General features: G+C 41.2%; 1 protein-coding gene across 1 annotated transcript in view; it reads right to left on the minus strand.

Moving 5' to 3' along the window:
• LRP1B (LDL receptor related protein 1B) overlaps window positions 1-20,606 on the minus strand; it is a 1,871,059-nt gene that overhangs the window by 825,335 nt on the left and 1,025,118 nt on the right. Inside the window, exons 9-11 of the mRNA XM_073545568.1 lie at window positions 11,277-11,448; window positions 9,522-9,665; window positions 302-538 (exon numbers count right to left, since the gene is read on the minus strand). Coding sequence (XP_073401669.1) covers window positions 302-538; window positions 9,522-9,665; window positions 11,277-11,448 — 553 coding nt within the window. The remainder of the gene's footprint in view (window positions 1-301; window positions 539-9,521; window positions 9,666-11,276; window positions 11,449-20,606) is intronic.

A 20,606-nucleotide genomic window follows, 5' to 3' on the forward strand; every position in this document is an offset into this window, starting at 1 on the left:
TTTGTGGTTTTGTGGTTGAGGAATGAGCGGATCCGGGAGATATTTTTGAGTTTGAGGTGGCAGGAGAAGGCGAGGGCTTGGACATGTGGTTTGAAAGAGAGCGCAGAGTCGAGGATCACCCCAAGGCGCCGAGCGTGCGGGACTGGGGAAAGAGAGCAGCCATTGACAATGATGGATATGTCTGTTTGTGTTTATCTGCTGCCTCTTGGTACGTGTAGACTAAAAATGGTGGGAACAGAGAATTCAACCACATTCAAAGGCAAAGAATGGTACTCCACAAACCTTCACCTCATTTACTTACCATCCTTAAGGATAGTTTCTCTCCCTGTCCCATCGATCTTTTGACGACCAATGAGAAAGCTCGTGGTGTCCGCAAAGTAAATATAGTTGGATTCTGCATGATAATCCAAAGCTCGGGGATTCACTAAGTTATCTATAGGAAGCATATATTCATCGGATACTCTGGTGCTAAGATCCATTCCTCTAATGATTCCCGGACGCCCTTTTCCATAAAATAGGAACAATTCATTCTTAGGTTCTGGAAGGAAAATGTATTTGGTTTATATCAGGAAAAACATGTTGATCTTTTATAATTTAACAAATATAAACTCTTTTAAGTAGAAGAATCTCCAAAATGAAGATGATCATAGTTCACCCTCCATTTAAAACCCTCAGTGATAGGCTTTAATATGCTAGGGAATCTGTAAGCCAATGTTTAAAGTCCCTATAGCGCCCCCACAGGGAAAAGGAAGCATTACACAGTAATTATTGATAGTAATAGCATTATAATGCATAGAAACTTTCACTTTTCCATAAAAATTGTTGCACATGACAAATGTTAATAACCTTAAACCTGGGACTTACCTTTGTCCACCTTTGGGGGTCAACTTGTTTTTGTTTTACTTTTTTTACTTACATGTACGTGATTTGGGCTGACAATAATTTTTGCAATAAGTTTTAATTAAATATTTTGCACCAACCACATGAAAGTTGAATGAGCTGGGAAACAAAACGTCTGTATAAACCAAATGGTGAAAGATTATTAATGAAATTTCATTACAAACATTATTTTTAGCCCAAAATACATGCATCTAGTCCCCAGTGTAGAACAAACCCATTATAAAATATTATTATAGAATTATTGCTGTTTATAGTAAAATAATTAGCTCAATGAATTGGAAAAATTCTTAGATGGCAATTTATCATTTTTTATTTTTATTCAGATTGTCCACTCTTCAAAAACATGGCAGATCCCATATGATAACTTTGTACCGAGTGTAAAATTGATCATATTGTGATGCAGACGCTTAATTTACCAACTCATTAGATTTTAGCTTTGATGTCATTTATGATTAAATACATCATTCATTAGGCGTCTGGATGTAAACGGGAGAGCTCTGGGATAGAAAATGATCCCAGGCAGTTACAAATCAATAAAAATCCACATTAGTTCATCTAAAGGATTCCGGCTTCCTACGCTCCTAATTCATAACTCGCCTTTTCATATTCCATCCTACTTAGGCCATTTGCTATGACCACGACTCCCCTCCTTCATCTGGGGAATCAATGATTATGGGAAATAGAATTTTAAAGTAACTATTCGTAACTCTTATAGGGTCACAAACTCATGTCAAGCAAGGAATGGAAAACATCATTATACAGTTATCTTGTGAAATATAGGACATTTACACAAATGTTTTTCTTTAAAGGATTGTACACAACATTAACATTGATGGCCTATCCTTATTCTATCCTTACTGGCTGATCAGCTGTTCCCGATGTCGGTGGTGACCTGAACAGCTCAGTTGTGGAGCTGCGCACCACAGCTCTGTCAACTGTATATTGTCCATGGCTGGATATGGCACATCCACCCCTTATTCAAATCAATAGGGGCTGGATGTGCAGTACCCAGCCGTGACCACTATTTCGTTGCCGGATCTGTGATATGCAGCTTCATAACTGAGAAGTTCTTGTTGCCGTCAATACTGGGAGCCGCTGATCATCACCATTGCCGGGTGACACATGGCCATTGGTCGGACATTAATGACCTCTCCCAAGCATAGGCTATCAATGTTAAAGTCCCAGACAACCCCTTTAATGACTCTCACACATTTCCGGTCCTAAATTGCCCATGAGTAAACCATGTAAGTCAATTGGGTAGTTCAGAAAAATGTTTTTCACTGATGAGTCACATATAAAAAAAGCGCAGCATGCACGACTCTGATCTGTTTAACCTTTAAACTCAACGGGCGCTTAAAACATTCATGACTTTCGAAACCCTAACTAATTGGCAACCATTTTAAAAGGATGCATTGGAATTATTAAAATAGGGAACTATATTTGGTATTTTATTATTTTCTATATTTTTGATGTATAAAACAGATATCACATGGATATTAGAAACCATTGAAACATCCATATACGTTTGTCAAATCCATATAAAACGGACCATTATTTTACCTTGTGTCAACCGTTTTGCACCCATTTTATTCTCATCTGTTTTTAAAATCTGAATCAAGCAGATTGCCTAAACTTTTTTATTCATTGACTCTTAGCAAAGAATCAATTTAAATTGCATAAAACACGTAAAGAAGACTGAAATAAAAAAAGTCTGTCATTTTTTACCCCTTTTTAAAGGATCCTTATACACTCTATTGGCAAAGTCTGATACACAAAGTGGATGAGAAAAGGACATGCACTGAGTTACTCAGAACAGATCCATTTTTAAACTGATGTCAGTAAGGATGAATGTAACTCTATGAAACACTAATTTGAAAAAATATGACTGCAGCCTTACATAGATGTCAAAATCAGAAATACAGAAGGCACACAGAACACTGTTGTGAGTTCATTTTCCCCTTCATTACTGAGGCCCGAGGAACTCCCTCTTCTGGTAAAGAAAGGTAGTGAGCCTGATTATCAAACACCTGAGGCTGATGATGATGACTGGCTGAGTGGAGTTACTGACTGGATATAAGGCTGCCGACGCCCTTCTGCCTTGCGGGTGATTTCTCTGTGGGATCCTTGGAGACCAGTCTGAATTCCTGCTCCTCTAAAGCTAAGTTTGCTGCTCTGCCTTTTGCATTTGTGCTTTGACTTTGTTTTGCTTTGTTTTTCTGGATTTCTGCCATTCCCTGCTGGGGTGTGCTGAATTCCTTTAGCTCTGTCTTCTGAAAATACCTGAGTGCTGATTTAGTTTTTGAAGCCTAGCTGCTTCAGGGCCTTTTTCATATTAGCTTGTTGGCTTATGTCTTTGATAGGGTTTTGGCAGATTGCAGACAGCAGCCTTCCTGGCCTTTCCTATCTAGGTAGTTTTGGGCCCCGTCTTTGCTCAGTCTATCTTTCTGTCTGTGTTAGTGTTTTCATCTTGCTTCACCGTCATTATATGTTGGGGGCTGCCTATTGCTTTGGGGTCTGCTCTGGGGCAGTTTAGATTTCCCCTTTCTTTCTTTAGGCTTAGTTAATTCTCCGGCTGTGATCGAGGGGTCTAGGAACCCCCCGCGGCTACTGCTAGTTGTGTTGATAGGTTCAGGGGTCTGCAATCTGATAGTTGCCAACTTCTCTGGTCTTCTGGACTTAGCTTGTATTTCTGCTTTTGCCTCCTACGGTGACTCATTCATAACAGAATCACCCGCCATACCGCAGATCCTAGGGTACTCATAGCAGGAAAGAATTGTAAAAAAAAAAAAAGGTGTGTATATGTTTTCCTCTATATCTCTGAGGCCGTAGGGGGAATTTTTTTTTCTCTCAATGGAGATAAAGCAATTGTCTAATCGTGTGGAGCAGCTCGCTGCGGAAGTGCGGGGAATTTCCGCCTACCTTGCTCATTCACATGCTGCAGAACCAAAGGTTCCTACACCTGATGTATTTTTTGGGGATCGGTCAAAATTTTTGAATTTCAAAAATAATTGTAAATTATTTTTTGCCTTGAAGCCTAACTCGTCAGGGAGCTCCGCGCAGCAGGTTAAAATTGTCATCTCTTTGCTGCGTGGCGATCCCCAGGATTGGGCGTTTTCTTTGAAACCAGATGATCCTATTCTGACTAATGTGAACGCATTTTTGCAGGCCTTGGGGTTGTTGTATGACGAACCTAATGCCATTGATCAGGCTGAAAAGACCCTGCTGGCATTGAACCAGGGTCATGATTCTGCAGAATTGTACTGTCAAAAATTCCAAAAGTGGGCAGTACTTACTACCTGGAATGATAATGCCTTGGCTGCTCTCTTTCGGAAGTGGTTGTCAGAAGCCGTAAAAGATACTATGGTGGGATTTCCTGTTCCCTCTGGTCTTGACGATTCTATGTCATTAGCCATTCAGGTTGATCGGCGTTTGCGCGAACGCAAAGCTGCACGAGAGGTGTTGCCACCTGTTGATCAAATGTCTGAACCTATGCAATGTGATAGAGTTTTTTCCAGAGAGCAGCGTCAGGAGTTCAGAAGGCGTAATAAGATGTGTTTTTTTCTGTGGAGATGCCTCGCATATTATTTCTGTCTGTCCTAAACGAGAGAAACGCTTTGCACACACGTTTTCTGTTGGGGGTGTTCAACCTAAGTTTCTTCTGGCTATTACTCTGATCTGCTCCCTGTCCACATTTTCCGCCAAGGCTTTTGTGGATTCGGGAGCAGCCCTAAACCTAATGGACTTGGATTTTGCTAAACGTTGTGGATTTCCGATGACACCTCTGCAGACGCCTATCCCTTTGAGGGGGATTGATGCTACTCCTTTGGCTAAAAATAAACCTCAGTTTTGGACCCAGGTGGTAATGCGGGTCGCCCCAGACCATCAAGAAAATTGCAGATTTTTGGTGTTGCATAATCTGCATGATACTATTGTTCTGGGGTTTCCCTGGTTACAAATTCATAATCCAGTTTTGGATTGGAAATCTGTGTCTGTGGTGAGTTGGGGTTGTCGGTGTGCCTTTAGTGAGGCTCCGGTGTTTTCCACCTCTCCTCAGTCGCATGATCTTCCTGATTATTTGGCGGACTTTTATGATGTATTTAGTGAGAATGAGTCTGCGTCTCTGCCTCCTCATAGGAGTTATGACTGTGCAATTGAACTGAGCCCGGGGTGTAAATTTCCCAAGGGTCGGCTCTTCAATTTATCTGTACCCGAGCACGAGGCTATGCGATCCTATATTAAGGAGGCGTTGGAGAAGGGTCATATTAGACCATCCTCGTCACCCTTAGGTGCCGGGTTTTTTTTTGTAGCCAAAAAGGATGGATCATTAAGACCTTGTATTGATTATCGTGCCCTCAACAAAATTACTGTTAAATATCAGTATCCGTTACCCCTGATTTCTGATCTATTCTCCAGAGTTAAAGGTGCTTGCTGGTTTACCAAGCTTGACCTCAGGGGGCGTATAATCTTATTCGCATTAAGCATGGGGACGAATGGAAGACGGCGTTTAATACTCCGGAGGGACATTTTGAGTACCTGGTGATGCCTTTTGGGCTCACTAATGCCCCTTCTGTCTTCCAGTGATTCATGAACGATATTTTCCGAGATTTTGTCGATAAATTTTTGATTATCTATCTGGATGATATTTTGATCTTCTCCAAGGATTGGAATTCTCATGTGGAACATATTCGGACTGTGTTCCGGATCTTGAGGGAGAATTCCCTGTATGTCAAAGGATCTAAATGCCTTTTTGGAGTACAGAGGATTTCTTTTTTGGGATTTATTTTGTCCCCGTCAACTATTGAAATGGACCCGGCCAAGGTACAGGCCATTTACGATTGGGTTCAGCCCACTTCTTTGAAGGCCCTCCAGAAGTTTTTGGGTTTTGCTAATTTTTATCGGAAATTTATAGCAAAATTTTCTAGTATTGCCAAGCCATTGACTGATTTGACTAAGAAGGGTGCTGATGTGTTAAATTGGTCTCCGGAGGCTGTTTCTTCCTTTCAGGAGCTGAAGCGAAGATTCACCTCCGCCCCGGTTTTGCGGCAACCTGATGTCTCACTTCCATTCCAGGTAGAGGTGGATGCTTCTGAGATTGGTGCAGGAGCTGTTTTGTCCCAAAAGGATCTTGTAACATCTAAAATGAATCCCTGTGCTTTCTTTTCCCGAAAAGTTCTCTCCATCTGAACGTAACTATGATGTGGGGAATCGGGAACTGTTGGCCATGAAATGGGCATTTGAGGAGTGGAGACATTGGTTGGAGGGAGCTAAGCATCAAGTCGTGGTCCTCACTGACCACAAGAATTTGATTTACCTAGAGTCGGCTAAGCGCTTGAACCCTAGACAGGCTAGGTGGGCCTTGTTTTTTACACGTTTTGATTTTGTGGTTTCTTTTCTTCGTGGAACGAAGAATGTCAAGGCAGACGCCCTCTCTAGGAGCTTCTTTGCTGATTCTCCTGTGTTAACCAAGCCTGCTACCATCTTAGGCGAAGGGGAAGTTCTTTCTGCCGTCTCGCCCGATTTGAGACGTGCTCTGGAAGAGTTCCAGGAGGACAAACCTGAGCGTTGTCCCAGTGGAAAGTTGTATGTTCCTGACCAGTGGAAGAAGAGAGTGATGTCTGAAGTTCATTGCTCTGCTTTGGCTGGTCATCCAGGTATTTTTGGTACTAGAGATCTGGTGAGTCGGTTTTTTTGGTGGCCCTTCTTGTCTCGTGATGTCAGGAATTTTGTGCAGCCCTGTGGGACGTGCTCCCGGTCTAAATCGTGTTCTCGCTCTAGTGGGTTGTTGATGCCTTTGCCTGTTCCCAAGAGGCCATGGACCCATATTTCAATGGATTTCATCTCTGATATGCCTGTCTCTCAAAGGATGACTGTTATTTGGGTGATTTGTGATAGGTTCTCTAAGATGGCTCATCTTGTACCACTCCCTAAGTTGCCGTCTTCCTCTGAGTTGGTGCCCCTGTTTTTACAACAGGTGGTTCGTTTGCACGGGATTCCTGAGAACATTGTATCTGACAGAGGAGTCCAGTTTGTGTCTAGATTTTGGAGAACCTTCTGTTCCAGGCTGGGAATTCAGTTGTCCTTCTCCTCTGCTTTTCACCCTCAGACCAATGGGCAGACAGAGAGAACAAACCAGACCTTGGAGTCATATTTGAGATGATTTATTTCTGCTGATCAGGATGATTGGGTTTCATTTTTGCCTTTGGCCGAATTTGCTTTAAATAATAGAGCTAGTTCTGCCACTTTGATGTCACCTTTTTTTTTGTAACTTTGGGTTTCATCCTTGATTTTCTCAGCCCTCTGCCTGCCCAGGTGTTGACACTGTGGTGGAGAGAATGCACCAGATCTGGGACCAAGTGGTGGATAAGTTATCTCTCTCCCAGGAAAAGGCCCAGCGGTTTTCCAACCGACATAGGACCATTGGTCCCCAGTTTAAGGTTGGTGATATGGTGTGGTTATCATCAAAAAATATTGCTATGAAGGTGGCTTCTCCTAAGTTTAAGCCTAGATTTATTGGACCTTACAAGATTGTGGAGATTATTAATCCGGTCTCTTTTCGTTTGGCTCTTCCTGTCATATTTAAAATCCATAAAGTGTTCCATAAATCTTTGTTGAAGAGGTTTGTTGAACCTGTTGTTCCGGGAGTGGCACCTCCAGACCCTGTATTGGTTGAAGGTAACATGGAATATGAGGTAGAGAAAGTACTGGATTCCCGTCTGGCTAGACGGAGACTCCAGTATTTGGTTAAGTGGAAGGGTTATGGTCAGGAGGATAATTCCTGGGTCTCTGCCTCTGATATTCATGCCAAAAGATTGGTGCGTGCCTTTCATCGGGCTCACCCTGATCGCCCTGGTGGCGTAGTTGAGTGTTCGGTGACCCCTCCTCAAGGGGGAGGTACTGTTGTGAGTTCATTTTCCCCTTCATTACTGAGGCCCGAGGAACTCCCTCTTCTGGTAAAGAAAGGTAGTGAGCCTGATTATCAAACACCTGAGACTGATGATGATGACTGGCTGAGTGGAGTTACTGACTGGATATAAGGCTGCCGACGCCCTTCTGCCTTGCGGGTGATTTCTCTGTGGGATCCTTGGAGACCAGTCTGAATTCCTGCTCCTCTAAAGCTAAGTTTGCTGCTCTGCCTTTTGCATTTGTGCTTTGACTTTGTTTTGCTTTGTTTTTCTGGATTTCTGCCTTTCCCTGCTGGGGTGTGCTGAATTCCTTTAGCTCTGTCTTCTGAAAATACCTGAGTGCTGATTTAGTTTTTGAAGCCTAGCTGCTTCAGGGCCTTTTTCATATCAGCTTGTTGGCTTATGTCTTTGTTAAGTTTTTGGCAGATTGCAGACAGCAGCCTTCCTGTCCTATCCTATCTAGGTAGTTTTGGGCCCCGACTTTGCACAGTCTATCTATCTGTCTGTGTTAGTGTTTTCATCTTGCTTCACCGTCATTATATGTTGGGGGCTGCCTATTGCTTTGGGGTCTGCTCTGGGGCAGTTTAGATTTCCCCTTTCTTTCTTTAGGCCTAGTTAATTATCCGGCTGTGATCGAGGGGTCTAGGGCATCGTAGGAACCCCCCACGGCTACTGCTAGTTGTGTGATAGGTTCAGGGGTCTGCAATCTGATAGTTGCCAACTTCTCTGGTTTTCTGGACTTAGCTTGTATTTCTGCTTTTGCCTCCTACGGTGACTCATTCATAACAGAACACTTTTTGGATGAAAAATTGTCCATTTTTTGTGGATAAAAAAAGAAACTAATTTTCATACGCTCAGCTAAACCTAAAGTAAATTTGTAGAACCCATTGGTAACGCCCCTCAAAAAAACAACAACATACATGCGCATAAAAGGGTTTAGAAGGCGTTATCCATAACTAACATAGATATAGCTATTGGTGTAGGTCCAAAATCCAACAACTACTCTACAAAAATTTGGTGTTTCTGCTACTGGAGAGTTCACACTGTATGGAGCCATAAAACCATTGCTCCATACTGTGTAATGGCCATTCTCAGGAAAGGTAGCTCATTTCCTATTGAAGTGAATGGGAGCTCAAATGGCCACCACAGTGTACTGAGCAGTGGTTTTCAGCTCCGTACAGTATGAAGTTCCAATAGCTGAAATGCAAAATATTTGGTAAGTAGTGGGGGTGCCAAGTATCGGACCCCCATATATATGATTTTGATGACCTATCCAAGATATAGATAATCAAAACCCCACGCACAGTCAACTCCTATATGGAAAATATATCTTTTAGCATTCTACCCATCCTTTATTATTATTTTTTTTGCCAACTAATGTTACCAGGAACCTTCTAGACAAATAGCAAATGAGCTAAAAGACATTCCATATATTTTTTACCTATTTTGATAAAAAATAAAATGAACAAACCTCCTTTTAAAACATGATAATTCAAAATATATATCAAAAAACAATTTCATTGTCAGAGGATAGCTATAGTTGGTATTGAGTGTTTAACAGATTAGTGATTTTCAACTCTTTGACTGTATATCGCCATCCCAGCTGTCGTATCCATTGAAAACACTTTCAACAATTTGCGCTACAAGTCATCAAGTGACTTTTTTTACTCTTGTTGTTGCCCTTTGTTGACTTAGAACACATTTGCTTGTTTTACATACTTTTGCAGAACTTTCCATCACTTGCCAGGCTGAATCCAGTTTTGCAGCGACAGGTCCTCGTTTTGTAGCTGGATCCGAGCAGACAGATGTGCGAGCAGCCCCCTGGCATGCCATCTGGGTTTATTTCACATGCGTGGCTCCTAACTGCAAGAAATCACGGCGCAAATTACTTTTTAAAATAAACATTATTTACTTCGGTACGTGAAAGTGGATGACAACAAAATTGATGTTATTTTACCAATGACTGCCTTAACTGTTTGTCATGAATTAAACATATTCATTTCAATAAAAGTGTTTAAGACCTTTCATTCGTCAACTTGTTTATTGCTATATAATGGATACAAATTTTTATTATGGCCACTGGAGATGAGGGAATTAGTTTGAGGAGAATGGGATGTGTCTGGAATTCTACAAAAAAAGCTTTGATTTTTCCAAGTCCAAATTTTTAGGATCTTCAATTTGTACCAGAATAGGTGATAAAAAACTAAAATATAATAATACTCACCCAACACTCATCTGATCCGGTCCCCTACTCATCTGTTCCAGGGCCATAGCTCCTAATCCAGTCCTCTACTCAGCCCCCTTAACTCTCCATGGCATGTAATGATCAACATTTTCTTCCTCCATCTTCACTCTACTCTTCCGGTGTTTTGAGCATTCCTTGACATCATGATTGACCATTTGACATCAGGATGTCATGTTGTGTGTCACCTGGGCACAGCTAGCGTCTTAGGCAATGTACGCTTTGACATCATGGCGTGCTTCTTGATGTCAGAGTGAAGATAGAGGAAGATGATGTCCAGTGCCATGGAGGAGTAAAGAAGAGATTGGAAATAGCTTCACTGAGGACTGGACTGGGGGTTAAAGCACTAAGGCATGTGTACTGAGAAGTAAATCTTATTTTTATGCTTTTCTTCACCCAATGTTTACTATCTTTTGGGGTTTGGAGAGACCCAAGTACATAATAAAGCAATGGAGGACACAGACAAAAGACGGCCCCAGTGCAACAACGATATATGACCCCTTTGCAGTTCAATAGCTCATCATTATGGACAATTGCACATATTTTGAAGGTAGAAATGCACCCCCCAAACTTCTTAGACCCCTGTGCGGCTGCACAGGTTGCACCAACAGTTTGTCTGCACTTCTATTAAGACACATTTGATTCACAACAGAATTTTCTTGCCAAATTCATGTAAACTCTCAAATTCAAATTTCGACAGATTTACTCATCACTTAAGAGTTCATCCATATTGCTTTTTGCCAGATTCTTACTGTAGTACACTTGGTAGAGCAGTTGCTAGTGTCTCAGAGCTTCTCTTCTCTCGGAACAGAATGTTGCACCCATAGTCAGCCATGTTGAAAACTATGCAAGACTGACAATGGTCACCCAACTGTAAAACAAATATTCTTCCAATCCGGAATATGTATATACAACCATACTTATTACCTTATGCTTGGTATGACAAGGTACTACTACTTTAAAGTTCAAACACCAAACATCTTAACGAGCCATGAATTACTTATGGAACAAAATCCTCAAACTTTTTTTCATCAGCTGTTGCAAAACTATATTTCCTAGCATGCACTGACAACTACAGGTTGTCAGGGCATACTTCTTCTTGTGGGTTTGCATTCCTAAAGGTCCCTTGATGTAGAGTTTGAAATTATATCAATTTAAAAAAATAAATAAATAAAAATGTTTTAAACTTTAGCATGATATACTAGAGATAGAAAGTAATTCTTGCTGCTTACCTGATGGTTGAGTGCGTTTGTGATAGATCTTTATCCCGCGGGCATTTTCCGGTATCGGTAATGGCTGTATATCTGTATTATTAAATCTGTTAATTTTCAGAACATTGGAACTGTCCAAATTGGTTGTGAACAAATAGTTCTCAAACAAGGACAATCCATACACTTGGCTGACCTGTAAATAAAGCAAATGGGAAACTGTAAACTGAACGTTGAGAATTAGATTAATTCATATGTAACATTTGAATATTGGATTCATTGTTCTAAAATATATAAGTTTAAAAGAGTCTTCTATTACTTTATTCTAGATCCTTCAATGAAAGAATTGTAGGCAGCTCCACCGATGCATTGACTAAGGCCGGTTTCACATTAGCGCTTTTTAAGCGCACGCACGGCCGGGGGTAGCTCCGCCCCCGAGCCGGCTCTCTGCCCGGCGTGCCCGCCCCTTGCTTGTAGCGCCGCCTACTAGCGGACAGCGGCGCCTGCGATCGGCGCACCCTATCTTTAGCATAGGGTGCGCAGATCGTGCGCAGGCCGTGCGCTAGTTGCGCTTTGACCAGCGCTGCGCACTTTTGACGGTGCGCCGTGCGTGCCAAAATCCGAAAAGTTTGATTTTGGCGTGCACGGCGCACCGTCAAAAGTGCGCAGCGCAGGTCAAAGCGCAACTAGCGCACGGCCTGCGCACGATCTGCGCACCCCATGCTAAAGATAGGGTGCGCCGATCGCAGGCGCCGCTGTCCGCTAGTAGGCGGCGCTACAAGCAAGGGGCGGGCACGCCGGGCAGAGAGCCGGCTCGGGGGCGGAGCTACCCCCGGCCGTGCGTGCGCTTAAAAAGCGCTAATGTGAAACCGGCCTAAAGGGGACATTTTATTGTGGCTTTGTCTGGTATTTTGGCCTAGTCACCATTAAGTTAACTATATAACTTATTCTAATTATTATCATATAAATGTAATAGTTAATAGCTGCAGTTCTTTAAGTTTGGTTTTCAATTGTTAAAGGGTTACCTTGAAAAGGTATTCAAATTGCAATAAATTATCACCAATCCAACAGTAAGGGAAATGTATAAGATGAATGAGGGTCTGGCCACTGAGACCCTCTCCAGTCACCCAATTGGGGCAGTTGTATTCCCAACTGAATTGAGTGGCAGCTTACATGTCCGACCGCTGCTTCATTCATCTCCAGCAGTCCCATAGAGAATGAATGGAGCTGAGAACAAGCATGTACACTACTATTCCATTCAAAAGTGCCCCATTTTGGCAATCAGCGCAAGTCTTAGTGATTAGACCCCTCCCAATCTAGAAGTTATTACCTGTCCTTAAGATAGGGGAAATATATTTAAAAAAAAAAGAAATACCCTTATTAAACAGCTGCAATTACATTAAGGCTATGTGCACACGTGTGGAATTACTGCAGAAATTTCCACGGGAACTACGGAATTCCATTCCACGGGAAACATGCGAGGAATCCGCATTTTAAATTCCCGCGGAAAAACTAGTGATTTGCAAGCGTAATTAGCTTGCAGAATACTAGCGTTTTCCAAGCGATCTGTAGCATCGCTTAGAAAAGTGATTGACAGGTTGGTCACACTCGTCAAACATAGTGTTTGACGAGTGTGACCAACTTTTTACTATTGAGGCTGCCTATGCGGCATCAGTAGTAATAAGATATAAAGTTTAAAATAAAAAATCGTGTTTTTCTCACCTTCCGGGGTTCCACAGAGCGTTCCCGATCATCGCAGTGCTCCTGGCAAGTCCCGTTCACAGTGATGCAATGCGCCAATGACCTTTGATGATGTCGCGGACTAGCGAGACCGCTACAGTATCGAGAGACCGCGACAACATCAAAGGTCATTGTCGCAAGGCATGCCTGGGAACGGGACTTGCCGGGATCATCGCTGAGGCTTGTGAAGGCTGCGAGGGACATCGGAAGGTGAGAAGATCACGATTTTTTATTTTAATTCTATTTTTTACAGGGATATGGTACCTAGAGCCCGGAGGAGAATCTCCTCTCTTCCAGACTGTGGGTACCATCCGCAAACGTTCTGCTTACTTTTTGCATGGTGGGCACAGCCACATGCGAAAAGTAAGCAGGACAATGCATTGCTATGTGAGTGCATTTTCCCGCAATTCCGCACAAAGAATGAGCATGCTGCGTATTTTTCCGCGATGCAATTCCGCCGCGGAAAAATCCGCAGCATTAGCACAGCATGTGCGGAATGCCATAGGAATGCATGGGATGCTTTGTTTTGAGTTTTCGCTGCAAAATCGCGCATTTAAAATCGCCGCGAAAACGCAAAAAAGCTACGTGTGAACACAGCCTTAATGTTGCCAAAATAAACAAATACATAAAAAGTTTTAATATCTAAAATGCATGAAGAGCTAAAACAAAAGGTCAATAAATAAAACATGCTATAAACAACGAAAATAGAAATGAAAACTTATATGAGTAAAAATAAGTAAAATGATCCCCAAGTTTAGACTGAAAATTTAGCATTACGTTTTTTGGCTTTTTTTTATATAAAAGTTGATAATAATTTTATCTTAATAGCGCCAACAATGCTCAAAGTTGAAATTTTGTGCTCAATCAATTTAAGTTTGCTTAATTTTTTGTTTTATTTCAGATAATGATTATACAATGATGGAAGTGTTATTTCCACTACTGGAAATGAACATGGGACTTGAAATTCTTCCAATACTTATATAAGGCACAGCTCAATTACATTTTTTGTTTCAATAGATTTACAGTGTTATCTGGGATCCCCGTCCTATGTTATTTGTGTAAGCATAAAAATTAATTTAATATTTACATGGGACTACATCCAGCTTTATCTGGTGATATATACATTTACATCTTCCTGAAATGGAGGATTGCAAACATTTAAAAATACATTTTACTGGAAGGAGTGCAAAGATTTACTCATTACTCATTTTAAATTACTTTAAAAAATCTTTAAAACGTATTTCATCAAGACTTTCATGACATAATTCTGACATAAAAACTTTGAAAACCTGAAAATTTTAGACACAACTCAGAGTTGTGCCAAAATTTTGCAACTTCTAGCGCTTTCATGCCGGTATTTCCCAGCTCCTACAAAATTATCGTCAAGAGGGACGTGGCAACCAATGCTCATCAAATTCAAGACAAGCAGCGGCATTGACTACATCGCAAATCTTCTTCCTACAGGGGCTGGAGTATGATTTGTAGCAATGCCCATGCAGAGGTGTACGCCACTCATCAGGCCCTCCTGATTCATGAATATGCCGCCTCTTCGTGAATCAAGAGCATCGGACTCATCCCGCCTCTCATCAAGACAAGCGTGAAAAATTCCAGCCTTGATGAATCAGGCCCAAAAGTTTAGAAAATGTAGAATTCATAATTTAATTTCAGTTGCCTAAATTCAGGATTTTTTTTTCACATTTTTGCATTTCTTGCTATAAATCAATTTGCTTTAATTTTTACTAAATGAAATTAAAATATGCTGGTTCTATGTACTTCCAATTACACAGACCATTGTCACAACCTTCTGTAATTCATTTGAAATATTACACCCAATATTTTTTTTAACACTTTGTGCAATTTTTACCAAATTGTAAAATTTATATTGTATTGTATTTTGCTATGTCTTCTATTGAATATGTATGTGCATACTTCTATGATGTTTTACTGTATTGGTTAAAAATAAATATATTTTATACAGTCAAAACATGTCACCTTCTTAAAGGTTTGTCCATCATTGGCAATTTTCTTTTACTCCAAAGGATCCCCTCAAATAACTGAGCATAATATATCCAGCACTGGAATTTCCAGTAACTATTTGGGGTCTAAGGGGTAATGTTTCTCTTTATGGAGAGTGACAAGCCAAGGAGAAATGTTACTAATTACACCCCAGTCCTGAGCCTCTCACCTAACCAAATAAGATCACATACTTTGCACTGATGAAGGGCAACACCCCCCGAAACATGTGTATGCAAATTCAGATTCTGGTTTGGTTTTTATCCCAAGGCTCGTTAAGGAGTCAATATTGACTTTTAGGATACCTGCTTCCAATAGGTGATGCTAGAGTTCTAGTGCTCTTCCTCCCTGAAGAGACAATTTGCATATTCAGTAACTATTTTCAACTGTGCAAAAAATGAGAAGTGTCTGCCCAATTTCCTTTCAGCACCACTAGAGGAAATGAAGCATTGCAGTGGCAATACAAGTAATACAAGAGCTACCGGTCTCAGTGCTGAAATGGTTCCTTAACATCTACTTTTACATCAACTAGAAAATGCTATGTCTAAAAATCCTGAATGTCTTTGTATTTTAAACCAGAAGCTATTCATATATACACAGTAATTCATGCATCTAAAGCAGGGGTCCCCAACCTGTAGCTCGGGAGCCACATGTGGCTCGTGGTCCCATGAATTGTGGCTCGCGACTGTCTGCCAGCTTGGTGCATTATGTCTAGATCTAGCACACAGGTATGAAGAGTACATCTCAAAATGGTGAATTTTGTGAGTAGCCCTCCACAGAAGAGCAGATCCGGACGCACATTTACTGGTCTTAGGGGTTTAGAGATGTTTTTGGTATGGTATGCTGGAGGATGGCACTACCTGTTAGAGGAGGTGCTCAAAGCTGGATGTGACAGTGTGTTAGGAGTCCTTGATGGGAGAATACTGAATGGGGGTATTGTCTCAGTGTACTGCTTTGGAGTGTTTTCTGTGGAAAAGCTTTAGTTATCATTATAGCTGTAATGGGGCTTTAGTTGACACTACTTTGAAGGGCATGGGAGCTGGATGTGGCTCGCGACTCTCTCTCAGTGCTGAATGTGGCTCGCGACCCTCTCTCTAAGCTGAATGTGGCTTTCAAGGTCAGAAAGGTTGGGGACCACTGATCTAAACCACGCCTAAAAGCATAATGACCAATACTACATGTTTTAAGTTACGAGTTATAGTCTATGATGTACAACAAATAATTATATTGTGGAACCGTATTAGCCAGAAAAATCTATGTAAATACTTTTATGCCCAAAGACGACAAGAGTATTCTATGAGTGATACCTTTTGGCTATGTGTCCACGTAGTTTTTAGGTGCTGCGGATTTGTAAAAAAACGCAGGTAAATCGGCAGGTCAAAAGTCCTGCTGTTTACCTGCGGTTTAGCCCTGCTGTTTCACACCTCATATGGAGAAGGTGTGAAACCGCAGCGGAATCCGCACAAAGAATTGACATGCTGCGGTTTGTAAGCCGCAGCAAATCAGAGCGGAAAAATCTGCAGCTTGTGCACAGCGTTTTCCAGTTTACCATTGAAAATAATGGTACTGTACAACGCACCTAAATCTGCTGCGGACCCGCAGAGCCAAAACCACTGCGGATCCGCAGCAGAATCCGCACCGTGTGCACATAGCCTTATGGGTTAAGCAGAGGATAATTTGTCTGATTAATCAAGAAAGGTATCACTTAAAAGAGTTGTTTTGCCATTTTTGGGCATAAAAGTATTTACATCAAGTTATAACTTAAAAATAAACAATGAAAAACAAATACATGAAAATTTAAAGAAAGTGTGTAAAAAATGCTTATATTTTTAAAATTAAATAACAAGCAAGAGCTTTGAGTGGAACATTTGTAAAACAAACTGAGCTTTTATTACATTTTCTGGGAGGAAATAAAACACTCAGTTAATGCCACAAGCCCTTGTTGATATTTATTTAACAGTATTCTCATAAATATCTAAGAAGCAAATAATGTAACACTTGTGCCCACATGAAACAGCGGCTAATTACTTCTCCTCGTTTGCGTGAAGCACACCACTGGCAGGCTTCTCGATTTAGCTTTTGGAAGAGATTGTAATAGGTTTTTAATTTCACGGCTATCCCTCAGGTTAAGACAATCACACAGAGATTTAGAAATGATTATATTCTCTTTACATAAGTAAAACCTAAGCCCTGTCCTTTTAGCTATTCGGGTATAAAGTCATCAAAGGTATGAATTAAAGCAATTAACCATTACAGAAAATTGCAAACAGCAGCAGATATTAATGAGGGGGATATTGGTTCAGGGACTTGATATAGTAATGGGGTCTACAATCACCCCATGTTCTCACAATGACCTTGACTGTAAAGTGAGATTAAAAGAGACTTTTCTCTGTAACATGTCTGTGTTTATGGCATACACTGTATGTATATATATATATATATATATATATATATATATATATATATTTATGTATATATTTATTTTGAGTTTTTCACATACAATGTTCATGTCACCATGAATATATATACACATATACACTGCTTGAAAAAATAAAGGGAACACTTCCATTTGCAACAGGCTGTTTGTGTTCCCTTTATTTTTTTGAGCAGTAAGTATACATATGTAAATATATGTATATACATGTATATATACACATATATATGCATATATATTTATATATCTATATATGTATATACATATATATAAAAATATATATGTTAACAAAGTATATCAGCAAGGGCAGAACACAAAGAGTTAATGCTCATATTGAAATTTTATTAAGTGCTATGCATTTTCAAGTAATATACAAAAAAAACTTAAAAACGGAGATAAAACAGGATAATAAGGTGGGCCACATTTATTGACACAGAAAAATTGATATAAACGTGGAAAGAAAAAATCGGTCGGCACTGCTAATACTACTGCCGATGTGAGGCTGTCATGTCCATACTGCTCATGGAGGCTGAACCCCGAGATCTCGGGTGCTGGTGCAGAAAACACAATGTATGAATCCAATGAGAGAAAAGAATAGCATAGCACTCACCGATGCAGGTAAAAAAGTCCACTTTATTTAGCAATCCACATTAAAACTTCATTGCTGGGAGGCTGGAGGGAAGAGTGAGCAATGTCTGATGATTGCTGTTTCATGCTTACTAGCACCATCGAAGTGCTAGTAAGCACGAAACGGCCGTCGTCAGACATTGCTCACTTCTCCCTCCAGCCTCCCGGCCATGAAGTTTTAATGTGGATTGCTAAATAAAGTGGACTTTTTTACCTGCATCAGTGAGTGCTATGCTATTCTTTTCTCTCATTAGAAAAATTGATATACATATATAAAAAAGTGTTCAGTACAGGCAATGTTTTATGACATAGTATTGCAAATGTTAGATGGTCATCTCCTTTAGCAGACATATGGAACCCGGAAGAAGCGAGCAGCGAAACGGTGCCCGTCGGGCGTCAGGGAAGCACGGCCCTGCTAGAGTACAGCGAGCTGCACGGATTACTACACCACCATGTTGTGAGTTCATTTTCCCCTTCACTACTGAGGCCCGAGGAACTCCCTCTTCTGGTAAAGAAAGGTAGTGAGCCTGATTATCAAACACCTGAGTCTGATGATGATGACTGGCTGAGTGGAGTTACTGACTAGATATAAGGCTGCCGACGCCCTTCTGCCCTGTGGGTGATTTCTCTGTGGGATCCTTGGAGACCAGTCTGAATTCCTACTCCTCTAAAGCTAAGTTTTCTGCTTGGCCTTTTGCATTTGTGCTTAGAATTTGTTTTGCTTTGTTTTTCTGGATTTCTGCCATTCCCTGCTGGGGTGTGCTGAATTCCTTTAGCTCTGTCTTCTGAAAATACCTGAGTGCTGATTTAGTTTTTGAAGCTTAGCTGCTTCAGGGTCTTTTTCATATCAGCTTGTTGGCTTATGTCTTTGATAGGGTTTTGGCAGATTGCAGACAGCAACCTTCCTTTCCTGTTCTGTTTAGCTAGCTTGGGCCCCATCGTTTGCTCAGCCTATCTTTCTATCTGTGTGAGTGTTTTTTCATCTTGCTTCACGTCATTATATGTTGGGGGCTGCCTTTTACTTTGGGGTCTGCTCTGGGGCAGTTTAGATTTCCTTTTCTGTCTTTAGGCTATTTAGCGCTCCGGCTGTGATCAAGGGGTCTAGGGCATCGTAGGAACCCCCCATGGCTACTGCTAGTTGTGTTGATAGGTTCAGGGGTCTGCAATCTGATAGTTGCCAACTTCTCTGGTTTTCTGGACGTAGCTTCTATTTTTGTGTCTGCCTCCTACAGTGACTCAATCATAACAGAATCACCCGCCATACCGCAGAGCCTAGGGTACTCAATAGCAGGAAAGAATTGAAAAAAAAAAAAAAAAAAAGTGTGTATATTTTTTCCTCTATATCTCTGAGGCTGTAGGGGGAATTTTTTTTTCTCTCAATGGAGATAAAGCAATTGTATGATCGTGTGGAGCAGCTCGCTGCGGAAGTGCGGGGAATTTCCGCCTACCTTGCTCATTCACATGCTGCTGAACCAAAGATTCCTACACCTGTTGTATTTTTTGGGGATCGGTCTAAATTTTTGAATTTCAAAAATAATTGTAAATTATTTTTTGCCTTGAAGCCTAACTCGTCAGGGAGTTCCGCGCAGCAGGTTAAAATTGTCATCTCTTTGCTGCGTGGCGATCCCCAGGATTGGGCGTTTTCTTTGAAACCAGATGATCCTATTCTGACTAATGTGAACGCATTTTTTTCAGGCCTTGGGGTTGTTGTATGACGAACCTAATGCCATTGATCAGGCTGAAAAGACCCTGCTGGCATTGAACCAGGGTCGTTATTCTGCAGAATTGTACTGTCAAAAATTCCGAAAGTGGGCAGTACTTACTACCTGGAATGATAATGCCTTGGCTGCTCTCTTTCGGAAGGGGTTGTCAGAAGCCGTAAAAGATACTATGGTGGGATTTCCTGTTCCCTCTGGTCTTGATGATTCTATGTCATTAGCCATTCAGGTTGATCGGCGTTTGCACGAACGCAAAGCTGCACGAGAGGTGTTGCCATCTGTTGAACAAATGTCTGAACCTAAGCAATGTGATAGAGTTTTTTCCAGAGAGCAGCGTCAGGAGTTCAGAAGGCGTAATAAGTTGTGTTTTTTCTGTGGAGATGCCTCGCATATTATTTCTGTCTGTCCTAAATGAGAGAAACGCTTTGCACACACGTTTTCTGTTGGTGGTGTTCAACCTAAGTTTCTTCTGGCTATTACTCTGATCTGCTCCCTGTCCACATTTTCCGCCAAGGCTTTTGTGGATTCGGGAGCAGCCCTAAACCTAATGGACTTGGATTTTGCTAAACGTTGTGGATTTCCGATGACACCTCTGCAGACGCCTATCCCTTTGAGGGGGATTGATGCTACTCCTTTGGCTAAAAATAAACCTCAGTTTTGGACCCAGGTGGTAATGCGGGTCGCCCCAGACCATCAAGAAAATTGCAGATTTTTGGTGTTGCATAATCTGCATGATACTATTGCTCTGGGGTTTCCCTGGTTACAAATTCATAATCCAGTTTTGGATTGGAAATCTGTGTCTGTGGTGAGTTGGGGTTGTCG

This window comes from Dendrobates tinctorius, unplaced genomic scaffold, assembly GCF_039654945.1.
Source record: "Dendrobates tinctorius isolate UK_male_01 unplaced genomic scaffold, ASM3965494v1 ptg000143l, whole genome shotgun sequence".
In the NCBI taxonomy this organism is placed as follows: domain Eukaryota; kingdom Metazoa; phylum Chordata; class Amphibia; order Anura; family Dendrobatidae; genus Dendrobates; species Dendrobates tinctorius.